The 25,712-nt window shown below is 41.8% G+C and overlaps 1 protein-coding gene across 2 annotated transcripts in view; it reads left to right on the top strand.

The window, feature by feature from the left end:
• The window catches only part of ADCY1 (adenylate cyclase 1), a 763,759-nt gene that overhangs the window by 213,413 nt on the left and 524,634 nt on the right, over positions 1-25,712 (top strand). For both annotated transcript variants that reach the window (XM_075827013.1, XM_075827012.1), the window contains exon 3: positions 10,337-10,455. In XM_075827013.1, the coding sequence (XP_075683128.1) occupies positions 10,337-10,455 (119 nt within the window). The remainder of the gene's footprint in view (positions 1-10,336; positions 10,456-25,712) is intronic.

Genomic DNA, 25,712 nt, shown 5'->3' with positions numbered 1-25,712 from the left:
GTGCTGTTCTTGTTCCTGTGCCTATTAGTGTCGGAGTCGTGTCACGTCCTGTGTCATCTGCCTCAAAGGCTATGTACACCTATGGAAACGGTTTTTTATACATTTCTTTTTTTTATAGAAATGTGTATCAGTGTGATTAGTGCAACTGTGTAATTACATTTTTATTAAAAATAAATTTTTACTTTTTGAGATACAACTTCTTTGTATCCTGTATACAGAGCAGCTGTATCTTGCGCTGAGACTTGAATCTGTCAGGTCAGCGGCAAAGACAGGTTCAGTGAAAGTGGGTCCTGCGTGACCCACCTATTATCAATCACATCTAAGTTATGAACTTAGATGTGATCGGTAACAGCTCGATCCTGCGTGTGAGAGACACTCAGGACCCGCTGCCATTGAACCGTCAGTCCCGCTGATCTAACGAATACAGCTTTCAGCGCTATATACAGCTGCTCTGTATACAGGATACAATGCAGCTGTATCTGAAAAAGTAAAAATTATTTTTTATAAAATGTAATTACAAAGTTTCACCAATTAGACTTATACACATTTTTATTTTTTATTTAAAAAAATAGTTTTCAAAGGTGTACAGAGCAGCAGCCATTCTTGTTTTTTTATTTTCCTTTTTTTCATTTCCGCATTCCAAAAAACACAACATTTTCATTTTCCGTTGACATAGCCGTATTAGGGCTTGTTTTTCTGTAGCATGAGTTGTAGTTTTTAACGGCACCATTTTTTCCCAATATTTTAAACTGGGAAAACTGCAAAAAATTATTTGTGGGTGGAATTGGAAAAAAAAAGAAAATGTCTCCATTTTTAGAATTATTTTTTTTTTTTACAGTGTTCACCGTGCTATCCTGCGTGTAAGAGACATTCAGGACCCGCTCTCATTGAACCGTCAGTCCTCACTGACCTGTCGGATAGAGGTTTCAGTGCTAGACACAGCTGCTCTGAATACAGGATGCAAAGCAGCTGTGTCTCAAAAAGTAAAAATATTTTTTAATAAAATGTAATTACAAAGTTGCACCGATCACACTGGTATTTACATTTATATATATAAACGTGTTGCTGTATTTTTTAATTTTATATATATATGTATATATATATGTATGTGTGTATGTATATATATATATATATATATATATATGTATATATATATATATATATATAATAAAAAAAACAGCAACACATTTTTAAAGGTGTGCATAGCCTTTAAACGTTGTGCGACATTTCAATATCAGTCAACTTAATTTATTTGTCCAATATTGTTTGCAGATTTTTTATTTGTTTTTCTCTTTATAAGGCCTCATTTACACGAGCGTAATATACGCGCTTGCGACGCGCGTGCTTTTCACGCGTGTCGTAGGCACCTATATTACTCTATGGGGCAGTGCAGACGATGCGTGAATTTTGCGCAGCGCGAGTGCGTTGCGTAAAACTCACGACATGTTCTAAAATTCTGAGTTTTTCGCGCATCACGCACTCATTGAAGTCAATGGGTGCGTGAAAACCACGAAGGTCGCACGGAAGCAGTTCCGTGCGAACTGCGTGATTCCCGCAAGAGCTGTCAAACTGAATGTAAACAGAAAAGCACCATGCTTTTCTGTTTACAAACATCCGAACGGAGTGTCTTACACATGAGCGAACCGACCTTTACCGGGCCGAACTCGTTTTAACCGAACCCGGCAGGAGACAGTCACTGTGCAGGGTGCTGAAAGAGTTAAACTGGTTCAGCACCCTGGACAGTGACTTCCGATTCCAATATACGTGAACGTGTCAAAAAAAAAAAAAAGTTCTGACTTACCGATAACTCCCGGCTTCTTCGTCCAGTCTGACCTCCCGGGATGACAATTCAGTCCAAGTGACAGCTGCAGCCAATCACAAGCCAAGCACAGGCTGCAGCGGTCACATGGACTGCCGCGTCATCCAGGGAGGTGGGGCCAGATGTCAAGAGAGGCGCGTCACCAAGGACGCGTTACCAAGGACGCGTCACCAAGGCAACGGCCGGGAAGTTATCGGTAAGTACGAACCTCTTTTTTTTTAAACAGGTTACTCGATATGGTGATCGGAATGCACTGTCGAGGGTGCTGAAAGAGTTACTGCCGATCAGTTAACTCTTTCAGCACCATGGACAGTAACTGACGTCGACTAGCCTCATCTCTATGATGGCGGCTGCGCGAAAATCACGCAGCCGCGCATCATACACGGATGACACACGCAGCTGTCAAGTGCTTTTTGCGGACGCAAAACGCTGCGTTTTTTGCGCGCGCAAAACGCACACGCTCGTGTAAATGAGGCCTAAGCCAAACAAAGGGGTTGTCTTTTTCCCCTGAAACAGTGTCACTATTGTCCATGGGATGTAACTGGTATTGCAAGTCAAGGCTGTTTACATACTGTGGACAAATTTAAACAGCAACACATTTTTCTGTCCAGCTTGCATCTAGGTTTGCTTAACCCCTTAGTGACCAGCCCATTTTAGGCCCTAATGACCAAGCTATTTTATTCGTTTTTCTATAGTCGCATTCAAAGAGCTATAACTTTTTTATTTTTTCGTCTACATAGCTGTATGAGGACTTGTGTTTTGCGGGATTAGTTGTACTTTTTAATAGCACCATTTTAGGGTACATATCATTTTTTTATTAACTTTTATTAACTTTTTTTGGGGGGATTATAAAAAAAAACTGAAATTCCACCATTGTTCTATGCGTTTTTAAATTGACGCCGTTCACTGTGCGGCATAAATAACATGTTACCTTTATTCTATGGGTCGGTACGATTACGGCGATACCGCATATGTAGAGGTTTTTTATGTTTTACGACTTTTGCACAATAAAAACACTTTTGAACTAAAATTATTTGTTTTTGCATCGTTGCTTTCCAAGAGCCGTAACTTTTTTATTTTTCCATCAATGTAGTGATTTTTTGGGCTTGTTTTCTGCGGGACGAGACGTAGTTTTGACTGGTACTGTTTTGGGGTGCATGGGACTTATTGATTCATTTTTATTATGACTTTTTTGGGGGCAATGGAAAAAAATTGCAATTTCGCCATTGTTTTTTGCGTTTTTTTTTACGGTGTTCACCTTGCGGTTTAATTAACATATTAACTTTATTAATGGAGTCATTACGGTCGCGCCGATACCATATATGTGTACTTTTATTTATTTTTTACACTTTTACTAAATAAAACCACTTTTTATGGAAAACAATGGTTTTATTTATTTTTTTACTGTACTTTTTATTAATAATCTTTATTTCATATTGATGACTTATTTTATTAGTCCCACTAGGGGACTTTACTCTGCGATCTTCAGATCGCTGTATAATGCTTTGGTATACTTCGTATACCAGAGCATTATTGCCTGTCAGTGTAAATCTGACAGGCAATCTGTTAGGACGTGCCTCCGGCGCGTCCTAACAGGCATATGTCCAGGGCAGACCTGGGGGCTTTTATCAAGCCCCCGGCTGCCATGACAACCCATCGGAGACCCGCGATTGCATTCGCGGGCCACCGATGGGTGACAGAGTGAGCGCACTCCCTCTGTAAACAAAGTTAAATGCCGCTGTCGCTATTGACGGCGGCATTTAACGGGTTAAACAGCCGCGGTCGAAGTAAACTTCGATCGCGGGTGTTGGAGCAGGAGCTCAGCTGTCATCAGACAGCTGAGCCCCGGCTCCAGTCTGAACGGGAGACCCTGTGCAGGACTTAGACTAGGCTCACGTGAAAAGGCGTCAGCCTAGCCTCAGGGTCCTTAGTGACGAACGTTAAAAGGCGTATTGTTGGTCACTAAGGGGTTAAGGGTAAGGCCACACAGTGCGTCGTTGACGCGACTTTGTAGCAGTTTTGTTGCGTTTGAAAACCGCATGCGGTCAACTGCATGCATTTTTTGTCTCTGTTAGGGCATGTTCAGACATGGCAGAATTGCTGTGGAATTCCGCTGCGGACCCTCCGCAGTGGAATTCTCCAGCGGCCGATTTTTACATTTGTTTCAATACATTTTTAGGCAAGTTAGTTCAGACATTGCGGAAACCTGCTGTGGACCATAGGCTGTGGCGGAGAAGAAGCGGAATTTTGCTGCAGATTTCAGCCTTTGCAGTGCAAAAACTGAAATCTGTGGCAAGTCCGCTGTGCTTTCTGCAACGTCTGAATTACCTGTCAAATATGTAAATGCTGGTGCAGATTCGTTGCGTAATTGTCCCAAATCTGCACCAACATTTGCATTTGAAAAATTCCGCCACGTGTGAACATGCTGCAGTTCTGTTGCGTTTTTTAACCCCTTAACGACCGCCCACCGTCTTTTGACGTCGGGCGGTGCAGGTACTCAGTCTACAGCGACGCCTTTTGGTCCGGTTCTTAGTGCAGCCATCAGGACCTGCCGATTTCGTCGTAACAGCATGTGACCGCTGTGACAGCCAATCACAGCGGTCACATGCTGTTACTGTGTACAGAGCCGCCGGGAGTGTCTAAATGACAGCTCCTGCTCTAAGAACGAGCTGTTGCTAGCAGCTCTGTTCTTAGAGCAGTGATCAGGAGCCAATAGTATTGGTTCCTGATCTTTTTTGTGTTCACTATGATATCCAATCATAGTGATCACTACTGTAAAATAAAAGTAAAACATGTATCTGTTTCTCCTCACTCTGTTCTAGCTGTGGAGAGAAACAGATACAAGTGTGTCATTGTCCCCTACACAAAATCACTTGTTCCTCACATAGTTTAAAAAAAAATAATAATTTTTTCAGTATTTTATAGTATATAGTATATACATATATATATAAATATAAATATATTTACTGTATATACTAAGAATCGTACAATAAACGACTTTCTTTTTAGTGTATGCTGTTAGACGGCGTGTACGCTGTTAGACGGCGTAGGGTTCTGTTCTGGGCTTAGGTTTACAGTTCGTGTTAGGCGTAGGGTTTAGGTTTGAAAAAAAAAAACTTTAAAAAAAAAAAAAAAAAGTTTCATTCCTTTAGTGTGATTAGTTGATAAAAAAATTGAAACCACTAGTTACGTTTATTATTTGCGGTTTAGACTGTATTATCATTATGGCTGCCAAAAGATACAGCGTTGAGGAAGCCTATCAGATGCTATGCTCCGATACGGATTCGGCATCTGAAGTTGAGCTTTTTCTTGAAAGCGACAGCGAAAGTGTCGCTTCAAGGGATTCTACGGATAGGAGACCCAGCACCAGTGATATGGGAGACGGCGCAGTTGCCACAACGTCCGTTCAAAGTGCAGCCCCTGATATTGCGCAACCCCACCAAACCGATTTAGTGTGGGAACCCACAAGTTTATTTTCTCCCACCATAAATGACTTTATTGCTTCTCCTGGCATAAGTCCCAATGTCAGTAATTTTTCACCACTAAATTATTTTAATATTTTTATTACGGACCAAGTTTTGGAACATTTTGTGCAGGAAACAAATTTGTATGCCAGGCAGTACATTGCCAATAAGCCTTCGTCACCTTATGCCAGGTTGTGGAATCCCACAAATGCAACGGAAATAAAAAAAATTCTGGGCCTCACCCTTAACATGGGAATTATAAAAAAAAACTCTATTAGGTCATATTGGGCATCAAACCCTATACATGCCACCCCCATTTTTTCTGCCATTATGTCACGCAGCAGGTATGAAATACTTATGCGATTTCTCCACTTTAGTGACAACCTACAGGCACCCCCTTCCAGCGACAGAAGCCGTGACCGGCTGTATAAATTAAGGCCTTTGCTAAATTTTCTTAATTCCTCCTTTTTAGGAGCATATACCCCTGAACAAAATTTAGCTGTGGATGAATCGCTAATTAATTTTAAAGGGCGTCTCTCATTCCGCCAATTCATACCCTCAAAAAGTGCAAAATACGGGGTAAAGATCTACAAATTATGTGAAATTATGTGAAAGCACTACTGGCTACACATGTGCATTTAAGATCTACGAGGGTAAAGACAGTGAATTCAATCCACCAGGGTGCCCTCCAAATATTGGTACCACTGGTAAGATTGTGTGGGATTTAATTGGCCCTTTCCTACACAAGGGGTATCATGTATACACAGACAGTTTTTATACCAGTGTGCCATTGTTTAGCGCCCTTCATTGTGCCAACACCGGAGCCTGTGGCACAATACGCAGGAATCGCAAAGGTTTCCCACGTCAACTTGTGGATAAAAAACTACCAAAGGGGGAGTCATGCACTTTTCAAATTGAGAAGATGCTGGCTTTAAAATTTCGTGACCGCAAGGACGTCTATATGATCAGCACTATCCATACAAGTGCAACAGCAACTGTTAGAGAACGTGGGGCCTCTGCAGATAGACAAAAGCCTGTGTGTGTCATCAACTATAATAAATTCATGGGTGGGGTAGATTTGTGCGACCAGATGTTACAACCTTATCTGGTTAAAAGGAAAACCAGAACGTGGTATAAGAAAGTGGCAAAATCCAGGTTGCAATGCACAATGCATTTGTCCTGTACAAAAAATCAGCGGGCAGGGCGACATTCTTTGAATTTCAGGAGAAAGTGATTGAAGATCTCCTATTTCAGTCTGCAGACCAGAGAGTAGTCCATGAGTCAGAGGATGTACGCCGACTTGTTGAAAAAACATTTTTTACACCCCATCCCTTCAACACCTAACCAAAAATACCCCAAAAAACGGTGTCGGGTCTGCAGCAACGAGGACAGCGAAGTGAGTCAAGATATTATTGTTCCGCTTGTCCTTCCAACCCTGGTCTATGCATAAGTCCCTGTTTTGAAATATATCATACCGTCGCACATTACTAATTTTCTTTTGTGAGCTATAAAAGTTAAAATGCAGGATTTATTTAGGATTTTATTTTTCTGTACACCTCTTTTTTTTTTTTTTTAGGGAAGCAGCTTCACTTTATATTTAGGAGATGCCAAAATTTAGGGTTCTTTTAGAGATTTCTTTTTTTTAATCACTTTTTTTGGGAGGGAGGGAAATATACTTTTCTAGACTGAGTCATTTTGGCATATAACCCAGTTATATAAAGTGGAATAAGGCCCTGAAATTCATTCAAGATAAAATTGTGCCCTGAAAGCTTTTTCCTTTTCCGTTATGACCATGTCCTGCCATAAATAGCTGTTACTCACTGGGGATACGGCATAATTTTTTCTTTTTATTCTGAGGATTTCTAATAAGCGAGCTGTTCCTTATCAATACACTATGGGCTTTATTACAGTTTTGTTCGGGTTTTTGGTGGACCTCTTACACCTGACAATACTTCTAGAAATAGCGACATAATTTGGGGAGTAGTGGTCCTTTACTGTATCTATACATACGGTGTGGGACACTGCCCCTTTATATATTCTACAGGTCATTGGTTGTTTTGTGCACATGGCGGTTCCTACCTTGCCGGGCAGGGGCTTGTTATGGTGTACCGCGTCACTTGGCACATTCGTCCCTTATATAGGGATTGATAGAGCTAAAGAGACGTTGTATGACCAGTCACTTTGAATAATAAAGTCATTACAGCCCTACAAATTTTCTTTCATCCTGTGAACATGCTCTAGTTTTCCACATAGCTGGATACATTCTTTCTCCTTTTTTTTGGGATATATTGCCTTTTTCAGCCAACAGTTTAATAAATTTTCCCACTCTAACTTACTATATATCAGAGCGGGTTGATATACATAATGTCTATGGACTTACATGATTTCAGGACAGCTGCTTTCTTAGCACTACATAGTCATAGGGTGTAGAAACTGTTAGGGACATATATTTCTCAATCTAGAAAAGTAGAATTCTCCCATTTTCAAGCAAAATGTGTGTCCTGAAAGCCTCCGGGTGCTCCCTTCCTTTTGGGTCCTTGCGTGTGTCCAGGAAACGCATTAGGGCCACAATGGGGATATTTTTGAATACAGGAGAAACAGGGTGATACATTTTCTGGTGCATTTTCTTATTCTCATATCCTCTGTACAAGAAATCTGACCTTAAAATGACACATTTGTGAAAAAAAGTGAAATACAATTTTCTTTCCACCTGCTTTGCATTACTTCCTGCGAAAACTGTGGGGTCAAAATACTTAGTACACACCTAGATGAATACCTTAGTTTTCAAAATGGGGTCATTTATTGGGAGTTTCTATCTTTTTGGCAGCTCAGTGCCTCTATAAATGTGTAATGGGACCTGAAACATTTTCAAGCAAAACGTGTGTCCTGAAAGTCTTCGGGTGCTCCCTCCCTTTCGGGCCCTGCCGTGTGTCCAGGCAACGCATTAGGGCCACAATGGGGGCATTTTTGAAAACAGGAGAAACAGGGTGATAGATTTTGGGGTGTGTTTCTTCATTCTCATGGTCACTTTACAAAGAAATCGGTCTTCAAAGTGATACTTTTATATAAAAAGTGTTTTTTTTATTTTTTATTTCACCTGCTAAGCATTAAATTTAGCAAAAAACTGTGGGGTCAAAATACTCACTACACCCCTAGATAAATACCTTAAGGGGTGTAGTTTTCTAAATGGGGTCGTTTATGGGGAGTTTCTTTCGTTCTGGTAGTTCAAAACCTCTCCAAATGTACAGTTGGGCCTAAAACATTTTCAAGCAAAATATGAGACCTGAATGCCTCCGGTTGCTCCCTTCCTTTCGGGCCCTGCCATGTGTCCAGGCAACGCATTAGGGTCACAATGGGGGCATTTTTGAAAACAGGAGAAACAGGGTGATAGATTTTGGGGTGTGTTTCTTCATTCTCATGGTCACTTTACAAAGAAATCGGTCTTCAAAGTGATACTTTTATATAAAAAGTGTTTGTTTTTTTTATTTCACCTGCTATGCATTAAATTTAGCAAAAAACTGTGGGGTCAAAATACTCAGTACACCCCTAGATAAATACCTTAAGGGGTCTAGTTTTCTAAATGGGGTCGTTTATGGGGAGTTTCTTTCGTTCTGGTAGTTCAAAACCTCTCCAAATGTACAGTGGGGCCTAAAACATTTTCAAGCAAAATATGAGACCTGAATGCCTCCGGTTGCTCCCTTGCTTTCGGGCCCTGCCATGTGTCCAGGCAACGCATTAGGGTCACAATGGGGGCATTTTTGAAAACAGGAGAAACAGGGTGATAGATTTTGGGGTGTGATTCTTCATTCTCATGGTCGCTTTACAAAGAAATCGGTCTTCAAAGTGATACTTTTATATAAAAAGTGTTTTGTTTTTTTTATTTCACCTGCTATGCATTAAATTTAGCAAAAAACTGTGGGGTCAAAATACTTACAACACCCCTTAATAAATACCTTAAGGGGTGTAGTTTTCAAAATGGTGTCACTTGTGGGGGTTTCCACCATTCTGACACCTATGAGCCTCTGAAAACCTGGCTTGGTGCAGGAAAACAAAATGTACTTCAAAATGTATAAAATTATTACTAAACTTGTAAGTCTTCTAAATTTAAATTATTTTTTTTTCAAAAGTGCTGCCAAAATAGAGTAAAGCGATGGAAATATATATTTAATAAAAAAATTGTACAGTATGTGTGTACATATGTCACATATTGCAGTTAAAATTAGGGAAAAATGATAATTTTTACAAAATTTCTTCAATTTTTCTATTTTTTAATTAATTTCCGCAAATCGTATCAGTCTACTTTTACCACTAAAATAAAGTACAACATGTGACGAAAAAACAATGTCAGAATTACTTGGATATTCAAAACTTTCGCAGAGTTATTCTCTGATAAAGTCAGACATACCAGATATAACAAATATGGCTTGGTCATTAAGGTCTTTTCAGTCCCGGTCATTAAGGGGTTAAAGGAAATAATTGATGGACATAGTTTTAACCCATGTTGACGTTTGTTAGGTGCTTCCTGTATATAATTCATTACAAGGCATTGCAGAACTGTTAGCAAAAACGCAGGCAGTTCAGCAACAACTTTGGCAGCGCGGTCATTAACCGCATGCGGTCGGAGATTATGAAGATGTGGTGAACCGCGCGAAAAACACATTGTAATATAATACCAGCACTCTGTCCATAACACAAATTTACCATTGACATATTGAAAAATGACTTGCTGCGGTTTAAAAACGCAATGTGGCCGCACCGTGTGACCTTACCCTAAATGTCTCTTAATTCTTTAGTGGTGATAGTGTTTCTAGATGGGTAAACGTTTGCATTGTGCCAGGTGGAGAAAGGATTAAATGTCAAGTTTTATATACTATGACAAAACAGATAAAAACAAGGACATTTATGCAGAAACACCGAAAAAGGCCATACTTACAAATGGACACAGCCAGGTCAGAAACGCTGATGTTTTATATACTATGGTTTAAGAAGTATGTTTTGTTTTACTGAAGCCCTTAGCAATATTAAAATTGTGTTTCAAATATGTTTCCTTTAGGAGCGACTTTTAATGAGTCTTTTGCCTAGAAATGTTGCTATGGAAATGAAGGAAGATTTTCTGAAGCCGCCTGAGAGAATTTTCCATAAGATTTACATTCAAAGACATGACAATGTTAGGTAAGATTGACATTTAAGCATACAATATTTTTAAATGAAAACTCTGAATACAAATATAGTGACATGGAGTGACACTCATATTTAAATGACTAAAAATGTGATGTCATGATATTTTTCCTTTTGACTTTTGCTTGAATATCAGTGATTTTTGTCTACATCATGCTTTCAAATGAACAACTGAAGACTGCATTTAGTATCCATATTTATTTCCCAACATAAAATTGTTTAGTGCCATATGTGTATATGATTCAACATTGATTTTGTAACTTCAGTAAGATATTACATGGCTTGCATGTATGAAAACAAAGGACTGCTAAATCCACACATTAACCCCTTAATGCCGAAGGTATTTCAAACCTTAACCCCTTCCCACCGCATTTTCGTTTTTTCCTCCCCACCTTCCAAAAGCTATAACTTTTCTATTTTACCGTCACTATAGTCCTATGAAGGCTGGATTTTTGTGGGACGAGTTGTAGTTTTTTGTAGTACCATTTATTGTGCCATATAATGTACTAGGAAACGGGAAACGATTATTTGTGGGGTAGAAAATGAATAAAGCAGCGATTCCTCCATTGTTTTTTGCGCTTCGTTTTTACGGAATTCACTGTGCCATTAAAACAAGATGTTAACTTTATTCTGTGGGTCAATATGATTACGGCAATACCAAATACATATAGTTTTTTTTTATATTTTACTACTTTTACAAGTAAAAACCTAATTGTAAAAAATAAAATGTATTTTGTGTCGCCAAAGTGGTATGAGGGCTTATTTTTTTGCAGGGATAAGCTGTAGTTTTTAATTATACCATTTTGGGGTACATGCAACGTTTTGATCACTTTTCATTAATTTTTTTGTGGGAGAAGAGCGATTCTGTCGTTGACATTTATTTTTTACGGCGTGTTAAATAATGATATATTAGAATAGTTCACACTTTTACGGATGCGGTGATACCAATTATGTTTATTTATTTATTTTACTATGCTCTAGGGGGAAAATGGGAAAAGGTTATTTTTTTTTGAACTTTTAATATTTATTTATTTTTTACATATAAAAAAAAATATTTTAATAATTTTAACTTTTTTTATTAGTTCCCCTAGGGAACTTCAACCAGTGATCATTAGATCACTTGCACTATATACTGCAATACTAAAGTATTGCAGTATATCATGATTCTGACAGAGGCAAAGCTTAATAGGAGCACAGAGATAGTCAACAGGCAGCCATAGCAACCATCACCACCCAGCGATTGCATTGCGGGGGCGCGATGAGCTGTTAGAGGGGGTTGCCCCCCTCTTTCTAGCGATTTAAACGCCGCTGTCGCTATTGACCGCGGCATTTAACAAGTTAAACAAGCGGGATCGCGCTCGAGCGTAATCCCGCTCGTTACTCTGAAATGTCGGCTGTAACGTACAGCCGACACCCGCATCGTATGGAGCGAGTTCACTTTGTGAACCCGTTCCATACTTCCCCTACCCGACTTTGGCGTATGGATACGCCAAATGTCAGGAAGGGGTTAATGGGCGAGCAATTTTTTACGTTTTCCCATCATCGCATTTAAAGAGCTATAACTTTTTTATTTTTCCATCGACATAGCTGTGTAAGGACTTTTTTGGCGGGACAAGTTGTATTTTTGTATAACACCATTTTGGGGTACATATAATTTATTGATTAACTTTTTGTTAACTTTTTTAGTTGGGTACTGGAAAAAAAACCTAAAATTGTGCAATTCTTTTTTGCGTCTTAATTTTACGCCGTTTACCATGTGGTATAAATAACATAATGATTTTATTCAGCGGGTCGCTACGATTGCGGCGGTACCAAATTTATATAGGTTTTTTACATTTTCCTACTTTTACACAGTAAAAACACTTAAAAAAAATTATTAGTTTTTGTGTCGCCATATTTTAAGAGCCATAACTTTTTTATTTTTTGACCAATGAAGCTGTATTTTTTTGCGGGACTACTTGTTGTTTTTATTGGTATCATTTTGGAGTAAATACGACGAAGGTAGGATGAACAGAAAACAGCAATTCTGAAATTTTTTATTTTATTTTTGACGGCGTTCCCCGTGTGGGTTAAATAATGTAATCATTTTATAGTTGGGTTCGAAACGGTTGCGGCAATACCAAATATGAGTAACTTTTTACTTTTTTTCATGATAAAGTATATTGTAAGGGAAAAAGTGGGTTTTTTATTTTTTTTCTACTTGGGACTTTTACTTATTTATGTATTTATTTATTTCAAACTTTATTTAACTTTTTTTTAGTCCCACTAGGGGACTTTACTGTGCGATCTTTTGATCGCTTTTATGATACACTGCAATACTTCTGTTAGGCCATGCCTTTGGCCAGGGGCGTAACTAGGAAAGACTGGGCCCCATAGCAAACTTCTGACTGGGGCCCCCCCTCCCCTGGCTGTCACACAACCCTCCTAGCAGAAAGTGCCTCCCTATAGATTCCGCCATACAACGCCCCCTATAGATAGCACCATACAGCCCCCTGTAGATAGCGCCATACTTAGCCCCCTGTAGATAACGCCTTACAGCCCCCTGTAGATAACGCCATACAGCCCTCCCCCTGTAGATAACGCCATACAGCCCCCTGTAGATAACGCCATACAGCCCCTCTGTAGATAACACCATACAGCCCTCCACCAGTAGATAACGCCATACAGCCCCCCTGTAGATAGCGCCATACAGCCCCCCTGTAGATAACGCCATACAACCCCCCTGTAGATAACGCCATACAGCCCCCTGTAGATAATGCCAGACAGCCCTCCCCCTGTAGATAACGCCATACAGCCCCCCTGTAGATAATGCCATACAGCCCAAACCCCCTGTAGATAACATCATACAGCACCTCCTGTAGATAACGCCATACAACCCCTCTTGTAGATAACGCCATACAGCCCCCCCTGTAGATAACGCCATACAGCCCCCCCTGTAGATAACGCCATACAGCCCCCTGTAGATAACGCCATACAGCCCAAACCCCCTGTAGATAACATTATACAGCACCTCCTGTAGATAACGACATACAACCCCCCTTGTAGATAACGCCATACAGCCCCCCTGTAGATAACGCCATACAGCCCCCCTGTAGATAACGCCATACAGCCCCCTGTAGATAACGCCATACAGCCCCAAACCCCCTGTTGATAATGCCATATAGCCCCCTGTAGATAAAGGCATACAGCCCCCCTGTAGATAACGCCATACAGCCCCCCTGTAGATAATGCCATACAGCCCCCCGCTGTAGATAACACCATACAGCCCCCGACCCCTCGCAAAAACAAAAAACGGCCTATAGTTTGTAGTACAAAAGAGATGTATCACATACATGTGTGATCGCTGGCAGCAATAAGGAGAACGGGGGACTGAAAGTCCCCCGAAGTTCTCCATGACAATATCAGTGGGGTGGGAGCCCCCTCCTTCTAAAACCACTCAGATGCGGCACTTGCTATTGAGCGCCACATCTGTGGGGTTAAATATGATCGTAGACCACTGCTAGTGGTCTCCGATCATTGCCCTGAAGCCCGAGACAAGTTCTTCTAAAGTGCGGACGTGAAAAGGCAGCACTTCAGAAGAACTACCTCAAACGGCCGACATAAAAACATTATAGGCCGGTCGTTAAGGCGTTAATGGAGGAAATATGTTCTATAAACATTGACTAGGTTAATACCATGTTTGGTTGCTGCATCAGAACTATACACCTATAAAAGAAGATATAACAACAATTCTCATTTTGCAACACTCTATGCTACTAGATATAATAGTATCATACACTGTGCCGCTGAATATAATAGTATCATACACTGTGCCCCCGAATATTCTAGTACCATACACTGTGCCCCCAAACATAATAGTGCTACATACTGTGCTGAATATAATAGTACCATACACTGCACTCCTGAATATAATAGTACTATACACTGTGTCCATGAATAAAATTGTGTCAAACACTGTAAAGCAATGCTCCACACACATTGCCCCTTGTAATTAGTGCCCCTCGTAGAGCCCCCTGTAGATAAGGGCCTTTTACACCTGCCGATACATCGTTGATCGGCGCTCGTTTGCTCCTTTCACAGGGAGCTATGGATGGGGACGAGTGGTCGTTACTACGATCGCATATTCACATACATTATTATCATGCCGGCCACACATCTCCCTATTTACACAAGGAGATGTGCAGCCGACAACAATAATATTTTACCTTTTTAAAACAATACGACCTGCAGATGATTGAGCATTTGCTCGTTCATCTTCCAATCGCTGCCCTGTTTACACAGGCAATTATCAGCAATGAGCATTATATGAACGCTGGTCTGCACGATAGTAACCCAGTGTAAAATGCCTCTATAGTGGCTCTCATAGAGCCCCCTTTAGATAGTTCTCCCCATAGTGTCCTCTGTAAACAGTGCTCCCCATAGTATCCTCTGTAGATAGTTATCCCCATAGAGCCCCCTGTAGATAGTGACACTCAAAGAGTCCTCTGTAGATAGTGCTCCCCGTATTGCCCTCTGTAGATAATAATGTTCCCTGTAGATATGGACCCCTGTGGCATTGCTATTATTATTTCTCCCTATAGATAGTGCCCCCTGTAGTGTCCCCTAGAGTTAGTCCCCCTATATAGTCCTACCCTGTAGTTAGTGCTCCTATATAGTCCTCCCCTGTATTTAGTGCCCCTATATAGTCATCCCCTGTTGTTAGTGCCACCTATATAGTCCTCATCTGTAGTTAGTGCCCCTATATAGTCCTCCCTTGTAGAAACTATACTCTATATAGTCACCCCAGTAGTTAGTGCCCACTATAGAGTCATCCCCTGTAGTTAGTGTCCCCTATATAGTCTCCCTGTAGTTTTTGACCTCTATATAGTCCTCCCCTGTTGTTATTGTCCCATATATAGTCATCCACTGTAGTTAGTGTCCCCTATATAGTCCTCCCCTGTAGTTAATGCCCCTATATAGTCCTCACCTGTAGTTAGTGCCCCTATATAGTACTCCACTGTAGTTATTGTCACCTATAGTTAATGCCCCCCAACACTGCCCACAGTAAAAGGAAAAAAATATATATATATAATTAACTGTCCCGTTGCCGAACCATCCTCCAGTGATGCAGTCCTCCTTCAGCAGAACGACACAGCGGCACGATGACGTCATCACACCAAATACATCATCACTAAAGCCCTGAATGTCAAGGCATCATGTGCCTCACCAGGGCAGCGCTAGTGAACTCAATTGTATCCGCATCCTTAGGACACAAATACAGTTGAGTAAGGGGGGGAGCGGTTCCGGTTTCCTGCTTTACACCAGTTCTGCAAACCGGTTGTAACTTTAACAACCGCTTCGGGGGAACTGGGGCGAACCGGCCGGATCCCACCCCTGGATGAAGGTCAGCTGGAGCTTGAAGAGATCCATAGTTCAGCATTGTGACTGAGGATCTTTTAGCAGTAACTGGCATGAATCCAAGTTGTCTTTTTCTCCAACTTAACGGATGTGGAAGTTGTGAGTTGGACTTGGTATAGACCATCACAGTGAGGCTCTAGTGTTTTACGGTGCCTCTTTAAACACGCCCAATCCCTTGGCTGTAAACAATGTCCTCCTTCCACTGAGTTAGAATCTGGAATGGAATCATAAACATATTTAGGCATCTGCGTAAGCTATTTTTGCAGAGCTCCTACATAACTGGTGAAGTCAGAGTGCAATGGGCAGGCTCTCAGTTCATGGTTTATGGGTTTCAGCCATGACCTTCTGAATTTTTCACTTCAAAGACCCATTTAAGCTTTCTACCTACCTAGGGATGATACAGGGTATGAAAAGCCTTCTCTATGCCCAGGGCCTGCAAGATTTCTTGGAGTACCTCTCCAGTAAAGTAAGTTCCTCTATCGCTTTTTATTGTCTCAGGGACCCCATATCTACATACCTCTTATGAGAGCAATTTTTTTTTAGAAGTATTCTTTGCTGTGGCTCTTGTTACTGGCCATGCCTCCGGTCACCCGGAGAACAGATCTACACAGACCAGTACATATTCATACTATCCCACCTTTGGTAAATGAAATGGGTAATCTACCTTTTTGCCTATGCTATGGCAGGCACATATCATGCACCCCTGGACAAATCTGGCAGCAGCACTGCTGAACTCTGGGGCTACCCACAATTTGGTTACCATTACACACAGTCCTTCTCTTGACACGTGTGTTGGTCCATGCATTAGTTGGGTTACCATGGGGAAGAGGACTCGGGGTAGGCACATTCTATTACCCACCTTCCATATTTCATCCTCCTGAATACATATTTGCAGTTTTACCTTCAGTCAGTCTACAAACCTCAGCGAGTACCTTCAAATCCACCTCCTTTGCTGACATGGAAGGTGGGAGAGTTGTTCTTTCTTTATTACCTCTGTTTTAGTAGTGACAACATACCCATCCTTGTAGCATCCTTCATGGTTGTACCTGGAACTGTCTACAAAAAACTCAAAATCTGGACTAGATATTGGATCCTCTGTTACATTTTCTAATGTTTTCATCTTTATTTTGATTAATTCAAGACAATTTATGTTGATGGTGGGGTACTGGGGAATCAAATGTGCTGGGAAATCAACTTCCCACCAGGCTGGAAATTCATTCTCTGCTATTTCCTGCAACTTATCCCATTTCCTCTCAAGTCTCCTATTGATCATATAACCTTCTCTTCCTCCTTTGTTGGACCCTGCGGAAGCAATGTAGCAGGGTTCAGCACTGTACATCAGTGTATGGTTAGGTTAGATGGGGTGATGGGACTGGTCTTATACTTAGTGAGACGTAAAGTAGACATATGTTTAGTGTGTGTTTGATTAAGAATCTCACTAACAGCATGAGGCACCATGAGAACTAGAGGCTAATCTTAGCACTATGTCTGTTGACTTGTCTTTGAGTAGGGCAGCTGCTGCTACTATACAGATACAAGATTGTGACCCATGTAAGACAGACTGTTAATTGCCTCGACTTCTTCCTCTGTCAAAGTGAAGGGTTGCCACCCCATTGCACCGTATAGGGGTTGCATAACAGCAGAAATGTAGGCCATTTCTTTACAGTAACCTATAAGACCCAGGAAGGTAAAAGTTGTTTGACATTCTTAGGGAGAGAGGCATTTATAGGGAGATACACATTTCTTCAGTACCCCTGCTTCCAAATACTGTCGTATCTGGATATCAATGCTTTTCAACTGTGTGAGGCTTAGAGGGCACTGCTTCAACTGGGGTTTTAGGCCGTTTGCAATAATTTTAAGTCACATGGGCCACAGGCATGCATACTACGTCTGTTTACCCTGTGCCCAGAAGGACAGGACCACCTTCAATATTTTCTGAGGTGTGGGGTCCTCTTCCCAGTGCAATCCCCCATAGAGTGCAGCACACATAAAATTTAGTGTATCATCAGTAACTTCAATCTGTCCATCAGTCTTATATCGGATGACAGCCTGAATTGCTACAAGGATGTCACCACCTATAAGACTGACTGGACAGAAGTCTGATAGCGGAAACTTGGCAACAAGCTCTAGTGAATGTTGTAATTTTATTTGCATTTTCATTTCGTCAAATATATTCCCAATATGTTTTTGTGTATGTGTGTGCATATATAATGTATATATGATCATTAAACAGAAAGGATTCTGTTATAAATAATAAATAGTTTTGCAAAATAGCTAAATATTTGTTTCCTTAATTGGTATATGTCAATATTATATAAACCAATCCATTAACACAAATGATAAAAAACGTATTGTGCAATTTAAGTGTCAACATATGCCAATAGAACCTTTTCAATGCCAAATTATCATAAACTAAAATGTAACACTGACATGTAAAAATCTTTCTAGTCAAATCACCTCTGGTATGATGATTTCAAATAAACCATTTCCCTTAGAAATAGTTCAGCGCACACATACCAGTCACTCACAATAACAGCTGTTACCACTCCCAGATTCAGAATCTAATCTCCCACATGCATATCTTTTGTGTGTACCTCCTATTCTTTTTATTTGCCATTTATTTAACCAACTATACTCCATATGTAGTAATGCGCGTAATAAGAAATGTAAATATGCGTTTTAAGTTGTTCATTGTCGACAACACATAAAACACATTAACCCCTTCCCGCACCTTGCCGTTAATGCACGTCAATGTGTTCAGTAACTTTGCGCACCTTGACGTTCAGTTACGTCTGTGCTTTGACAGTTAACCGCTGCACGGCGCTACACCACAGCGGCGGTTGACTGTGCAAGGTGTCTGCCCTGCAGTCCCTGTTGCCGATCAGCGGCCCATCGCCGCTGGTTTCGGCAGTTAACCCATTAAATCCGGCGTTCGATTGTGATCGCCGCATTTAAGGTGTTTAGCGCAGATCTGCCGCCCCCACGTGAAATCACGGGGGCTGGTGATAGTACCCATGGCAACCGGACGCAAGACAATAGCTTCCGGGCTGCCATGTACAGAAGCCTATGAGGACCAGCCTCTGCTGGTCCTCCTAGGCTTCCTGTCAGAGTGACTGTCACGTCATAATGACAGTTAGAATACATTACACTACGTAGGTAGTGTAATGTGTTCTAGCAGCGATCAGAGCTGCAAGTCTAAGTGTCCCCTAGTGGGACAAGTAAAAAAAAAAGTAAAAAAAAAGTCATGGCTCTCAGAATATGGTGACTAATTAATTTTATAAATAAATTATTTTATTGCGCAAACGCTGCAACATGTAAAAAAAACAATATACATATGGTATCGCCATAATCGTACCGGCCCGCAGAATAAAGTAAAACGTTCATTTATAGCCCAGGGTGAACGGCTTAAAAAAACCAAAAAAAACATTGTTGATTTTGGTCACCTCGCTTGCCGAAAAATGAAATAAAAAGTGATCAAAAAAATCGCATGTACCCCAAAATGGTACCAATGAAAACTACAGATTGTCCCACTAAGAATAAGGCCTCATGCACACGACCGTAGCCATGTGCACGGCCGTGATTTCAGGGTCGGCCGGCCACGGAGTGACAGCCGCGAGCCAGAGCAAGTCACGGGCTGTGCACATGGCTGCAGCCATTATTTTCAATAAAGTCCGGCCGTAATAAAGCTTGCCAGTTCTTTCTGCGGTCCGGGCTCCGGGGCCATGCACGGACCGTGAAAACCACGGTCGTGTGCATGACCTCATAGGAATGAATGGGGCCGCAATTCTCCCGTGGATTTTTGGTGGAATTGCGGCCGCAAAAGCACGATCGTGTGCCTAAGCCCTCACACAACTATAGTGGTGAAAAAAATAAAAAAGTTCTGGCTCCCAGATTATAGCGATGCAAAATGTAGAGTGTTCCAAAAGCAGATAAGAACGGGTGCCACTTATAAGTGCAACACTGGCCACATATCTGCGGATTATTATTTATTTACCCCATTATTATACCCTCTTATTATGCCCCTGATGTACCCTGCCCAGCCTACATATGCCCCCACATATGCCCCCACATTATAAACTGAAATACCGGCAAAACGCCAGAGCTACTACCAAGCAAAATCTGCGCTCCCTAAAGCCAAATTCTGTCCCCTCCCTTCTGAGGTTTACAGCATGCCCAAACAGCAGTTTACGTCCACCGATATGGCATCACCATACCCGGGAGAACCCGGTTAATATTTTATGAGGTATTTGTGGCTCAAACTGGGCACAACAAAGAGTGCACTAAAATGGCACATCAGTGAAAATTTTTAATTTTCACTCTGCACCATCCGCTGCACATTAAACCGTTCGCGCACCACGACTTAGGCCTACTTCACACGAGCGTGTTCGGTCCGTGATATACGGTCCGTGTGTCGGCCGCATTTCCCAGACCGAACACACTGCAGGGAGCCGAGCTCTTAGCATCATAGTTCTCTATGACGCTAGTTGTCACTGCCTCTCCGTGGAACTACTGTCCCGTACTGAAAACATGATTACAGTGCGGGACAGTTGTCCTGCAGCGAGGCAGTGACACCTAATGTCATAGATAACTATGATGTTAGGAGCCCGGCTCCTTGCAGTGTGTTCGGTCCGGGAAATGCGGCCTACACATGGACCGTATGTCACGGACCGAACATGCTCGTGTGAATTAGGCCTTAATAGCATGTTGTGGTGTGGGGGGATGTATGGAGCAGGCTCACGCGCTTTGCCTGCGCCATTCGCTGTGTATTAGAGCTGGCACCCGGGACTAACGGACAGGAAGAGTGATCACGCTGTTACAGGAGCCAGGTAAAAATTACAATATACTGCAATACATTAGTATTGCAGTGTATTGTACCAGCTATCTACTGATTTGCTGGTTCAAGTCTCCTATGGGGACTAATAAATTGAGTAAAAACAAAAGTAAATAGTTATTATTAGTGGAAAAAATTAAATAAATATTTAAGTCCAAAAAAACAAAACCTTTTCACATTTTTGGTATCACTGTGTCTGTAAAAGTCCAAACTATTGCAATATACCATTATTTAACTCGCACGATGAACACCGTGAAAAAGAAAGAATTTAAAACTGCAAAATCACAGTTTTTTGGTCACCTTGGCTCTACCAAAAAATGGAATAAAAAGTGCTCAAAAAGTTGTATGTACCTAAATGGTACCAATATAAGCACCACTCTATTGATGGAAAAATAAAAAAGTTATGGCTCTTGGAAAGCGGGGAGGGAAAAACGAAAAATAAGAAGCAGAACATGGATCAGTCCGGAAAGGGTTAATTACTTTCTAATGAAAAACATTTATAACCACGTGTGGGGTCTTGCCGTACTCGGGAGAAATTGCTTTACAAATGTTGGGGTGCTTTTTCCTCGTTTATCCTTTGTGAAATTGAAAAAATTCAACATTTTAGTGGAAATAATATTGATATTAATGTTCACGGCCTAATACTAATAAATTCTGCAAAAGACTTGTGGGGTCTAAATGCCCACATTACCCCTAGTAGATTCCTTAAGTGGTGTAGTTTCCCAAATAGGGTTACTTTTGGGGGGCTTCCACTCTTTTGGTCCCTCGGGGCTCTGCAAATTCGACATGACACAACATTACATAAATTTGAGCTCCAAAAGCCAAATAGCGCTCCTTCCCTTCTAAGCCCCACTGTGGGTCCAAACAGCAGTTTATTACCACATATGGCATATTTCCGTAATCGGGAGAAATTGTTTTACAAATGTTGGGGTGCTTTTTCTCCTTTATTCCTTGGAAAAATTAAAAATGTCTACGTTTTTTCAGAAAAAAAAGTAGATTTTTACCTATATAGACTAATTCCAATGAATTCAGCAAAACCACTGTGGGGGTCAAAATGCTAACTTTACCCATAGAAAAATTCATTGAGGGGTGAAGTTATCTAAATGGGGTCACTTTTGGGAGGTTTCCACTGTTGTGGCACCACAAGATTTCTTCAAACCTGACAAAGTGCCTAAAATATATTCCAAGAAAAAGGGAGGCCAAAATCCACTAGGTGTGTAAAGGATCTGCCAGGCAAAACTTCTGTGTATACGCCCATAGGTAATCAGTCTGCCCCTGAGTCTATGTCTCTGAGACTGACTCCAGCTTCCACCACTCAGGATGGCAGGCTTAGGAGTGGGAGAGCCTATCGCAGCCTGGCCAGACGGAGCTAGCTCCCGCCCTCTGTCTATTTATACCTGCCTTTCCTGTTCCTCCTTTGCTTGTGATTCTTCTCGTGTGGTTTCCTGGCCCAGCTACAGCTTCTGACTATTTGATCCTGCTCCATACTGACCCTGGCTTTCTGACTACTCTCCTGCTCTGCGTTTGGTACCTCGTGCACTCCTGGTTTGACTCGGCTCGTTCACCACTCTTGTTGCTCACGGTGTTGCCGTGGGCAACTGCCCCATTTCCCTTTGCTTTGTGTTCCCTTGTCTGTTTGTCTCTTGCACTTACTGAGCGTAGGGACCACCGCCCAGTTGTACCCCGTCGCCTAGGGCGGGTCGTTGCAAGTAGGCAGGGACAGAGTGGCGGGTAGATTAGGGCTCACTTGTCCGTTTCCCTACCCCCGTCATTACATAATCACAAGCCCATATACCTAGTCTTCCCTGGTCCCTGACACTACTATGGACCCCCTTGAGACCCTGGCCCAGCAAATGCAGGGTCTCTCCCTACAGGTCCAGGCCCTGGCTCAGAGGGTCAACCAGCCTGACACTACCATGGTAGTGCCCCTCACCTCACCTCTTGAACCCCACCTCAAGTTGCCTGACCGGTTCTCAGGGGACCGGAGGACTTTTCTCTCCTTTCGGGAGAGTTGTAGGCTCTACTTTTGCTTAAAGCCTCACTCCTCAGGTTCTGAGAGCCAGCGGGTGGGTATTATTATGTCCCGGCTCCAGGAAGGGCCCCAAGAGTGGGCCTTCTCCTTGGCTCCTGACGGCCCTGAACTTACCTCCGTTTCCCCAATAAACCAGGTCCACTTAGAAAGGGTCCGGTGGCCCCTCATAAAAGGGGGGGGGTACTGTAAAGGATCTGCCAGGCACAACTTCTGTGTATACGCCCATAGGTAATAAGTCTGCACCTGAGTCTATGTCTCTGAGACTGACTCCAGCTTCCACCACTCAGGATGGCAGGCTTAGGAGTGGGAGAGCCTATCGCAGCCTGGCCAGACGGAGCTAGCTCCCGCCCTCTGTCTATTTATACCTGCCTTTCCTGTTCCTCCTTTGCTTGTGATTCTTCTCGTGTGGTTTCCTGGCCCAGCTACAGCTTCTGACTATTTGATCCTGCTCCATACTGACCCTGGCTTTCTGACTACTCTCCTGCTCTGCGTTTGGTACCTCGTGCACTCCTGGTTTGACTCGGCTCGTTCACCACTCTTGTTGCTCACGGTGTTGCCGTGGGCAACTGCCCCCAGTTGTACCCCGTCGCCTAGGGCGGGTCGTTGCAAGTAGGCAGGGACAGAGTGGCGGGTAGATTAGGGCTCACTTGTCCGTTTCCCTACCCCTGTCATTACAAGGTGCACCTTTGCTTCTGAGGCCTGTGTATCAGTCCAGTAGCACACTAGGGCCACATGTGGGATATTTAGAAAAATTGCAGAATCTGGGCAATAAAATATTGAGTTGCATTTCTCGGGTAAAACCTTCTGTGGTAAAAAAAAATGTATTAGAAATGAATTTCGGCAAAAAAATAAAATTTGTAAATTTCACCTCTACTCTTCTTTAATTCCTGTGAAACGCCTACAAGGTTAAAACACTTTGTGAATGCTGATTTGAATACCTTGACGGGTGCAGTTTTTAAAATGGGGTGAGTTATGGGGACTTTCTAATATATAAGGCCCTCAATGCCACTTCAGAACTGAACTGCCCCCTTTAAAAATAGCCTTTTAAAATTTTCTTTAAAATATGAGAAATTGCTGTTAAATTTCAAATTCTAGTAACGTCCTAGAAAAATAAAGGGACGTTCAAAAAACGATGCAAACATAAAGTAGACACATGGGAAATGTTAACTAGTTAATATTTTGTGTGGTATTACTATCTGTTTTACAAACAGATAAGTTGAAATTTAGAAAAAAACAAATTTTTGCCCATTTTCTCTAAATGTTGGTGTTTTTCAGAAATAAATACAGAATTTATCGAACATATTTTTTCACTAACATAAAGTGCAACATGTCACGAGAAAACAATCTCAGAATCACTTGGATAGGTAAATGTATTCCGAAGTTATTACCACATAAAGTAACACGTCAGATTTGAAAAAATTCGCTGTGTCCTGAAGGCCAAAACAGGTTAGGTCCTTAAGGGGTTAAAGTGACCCTATTTTAGAAATTACACCCCGTAGGGCTTCTCCAGCTAGAGGCAAAAATAGGAAGCAGTATTTTTGGGGGGTTTTGCTGCTATTTTTATTTGTAATTGTGGGGGCATATGTAAGCTGTGCGGAGTACATCAGGGTATAATAAGGTGGTATAAAAAAAAAGGGTACATGAATAATAAAATTAATAATCTATAGACGTGTGGTACACTATGAAACACTCCTTTAAGCACAGGCCAGGTTTTTGTGGGCAGGTGTCGCACTGATAAGTGGTGACCTTTGGAAAAAGAAAGAGAAAATCCAGCGCTGTGTGACTCATATCCTTTTTGCCATGATTAAGAGCAACACGCTTGCTCGAAACGCGTAGGCCAAGGTCATCCAGCCCGCTATATATACACCCTGAGACTGCGTCTCCGTGTAACTTTTAACCATTTTTTCAATAAAATTGGGAACAATTTTCCTTTTTAATCAAACACAGCGCTGGATTTTCTCTTTCTTTTTCCTGATATACCTACTGCTGGCCGTAGCGGGGATCCGTGCGAGGTGTCTGGAGACGCAACTACTGGTGAGCTGGAGGTCTCCTCCTTTCTTTACTATAATCAAGTGGTGACCTTTCTTATGCCCCTTTTGTTACACACACTGCACCTTTTTTGGGGCTTTCCCTTCTTTGCAGTTTGGAGAACATCGCTGGGAAAGTGCTGCCCTGGTAGAATACAGGCACCCTCGCTTCCAGCAGATGTGCTTGGGCCCTCTCCTTCCTGGTTTCTAATTAGAAGTGCCTTGATAATCACCTCTTGAAACTGAAGAAATGTTCCTGTAAAAGTTATACAATGCCATCTGTACAATGTGCACGGCTACTAATTTGTACCACAACCTTGTGTTCTGCATTGCACTATACAGCTTCAGCACTTCATCTGAAATATTAACCACTCCCATGTATTTATTATATCCCAGGATGCAATGTGTCTTAGGGGTCACTATACTGGTACCTCGTACGGGTGTGCTGTCGTTCCCATGTATTTTGGTCAAGATAAGGACATCCCTCTTGCCTTTGTACTTGACAAAAAACACGTTCTCGCTGCATACTGCCCTGCTCTCACCCCTTCTGAGACTTTGGCCAAGCAGTGTTTTAGGGAGGCCTCTATGGTTTTTGCGCACGGCGCCGCACACTGCAGTATCTCTGGAGGAGAGGCATTTAAATAACAGGATGCTGGTGTAGAAGTTATCCACGTAAAGTTGATAACCCTGGTCCAACAGTGGGTTCACCAAATCTCACACTATTTTCCCACTAACTCCCAGGACAGGAGGAATTTTGGAGGTTCATTCCTGGAGTCCTTTCCTTCATAAACCAGAAACCTGTGGGTGTTACACCAACATCCAGTATAATCTAGGCCTTGATGCCATACACCATTTTTTGATCACTATGGGTACTCATTTTTTCTTTTTGATGGCAAATTCTACCATCAACTTAAAGGCACTGCTATGGGCACTGTTTGTGCGCCCACTTATGCTAATTTATTTT

This window comes from Rhinoderma darwinii, chromosome 5, assembly GCF_050947455.1.
Source record: "Rhinoderma darwinii isolate aRhiDar2 chromosome 5, aRhiDar2.hap1, whole genome shotgun sequence".
Lineage (NCBI taxonomy): Eukaryota > Metazoa > Chordata > Amphibia > Anura > Rhinodermatidae > Rhinoderma > Rhinoderma darwinii.
Note: the sequence above shows the minus strand (reverse complement) of the source record. Positions and strands in the feature narration are given on the sequence as shown.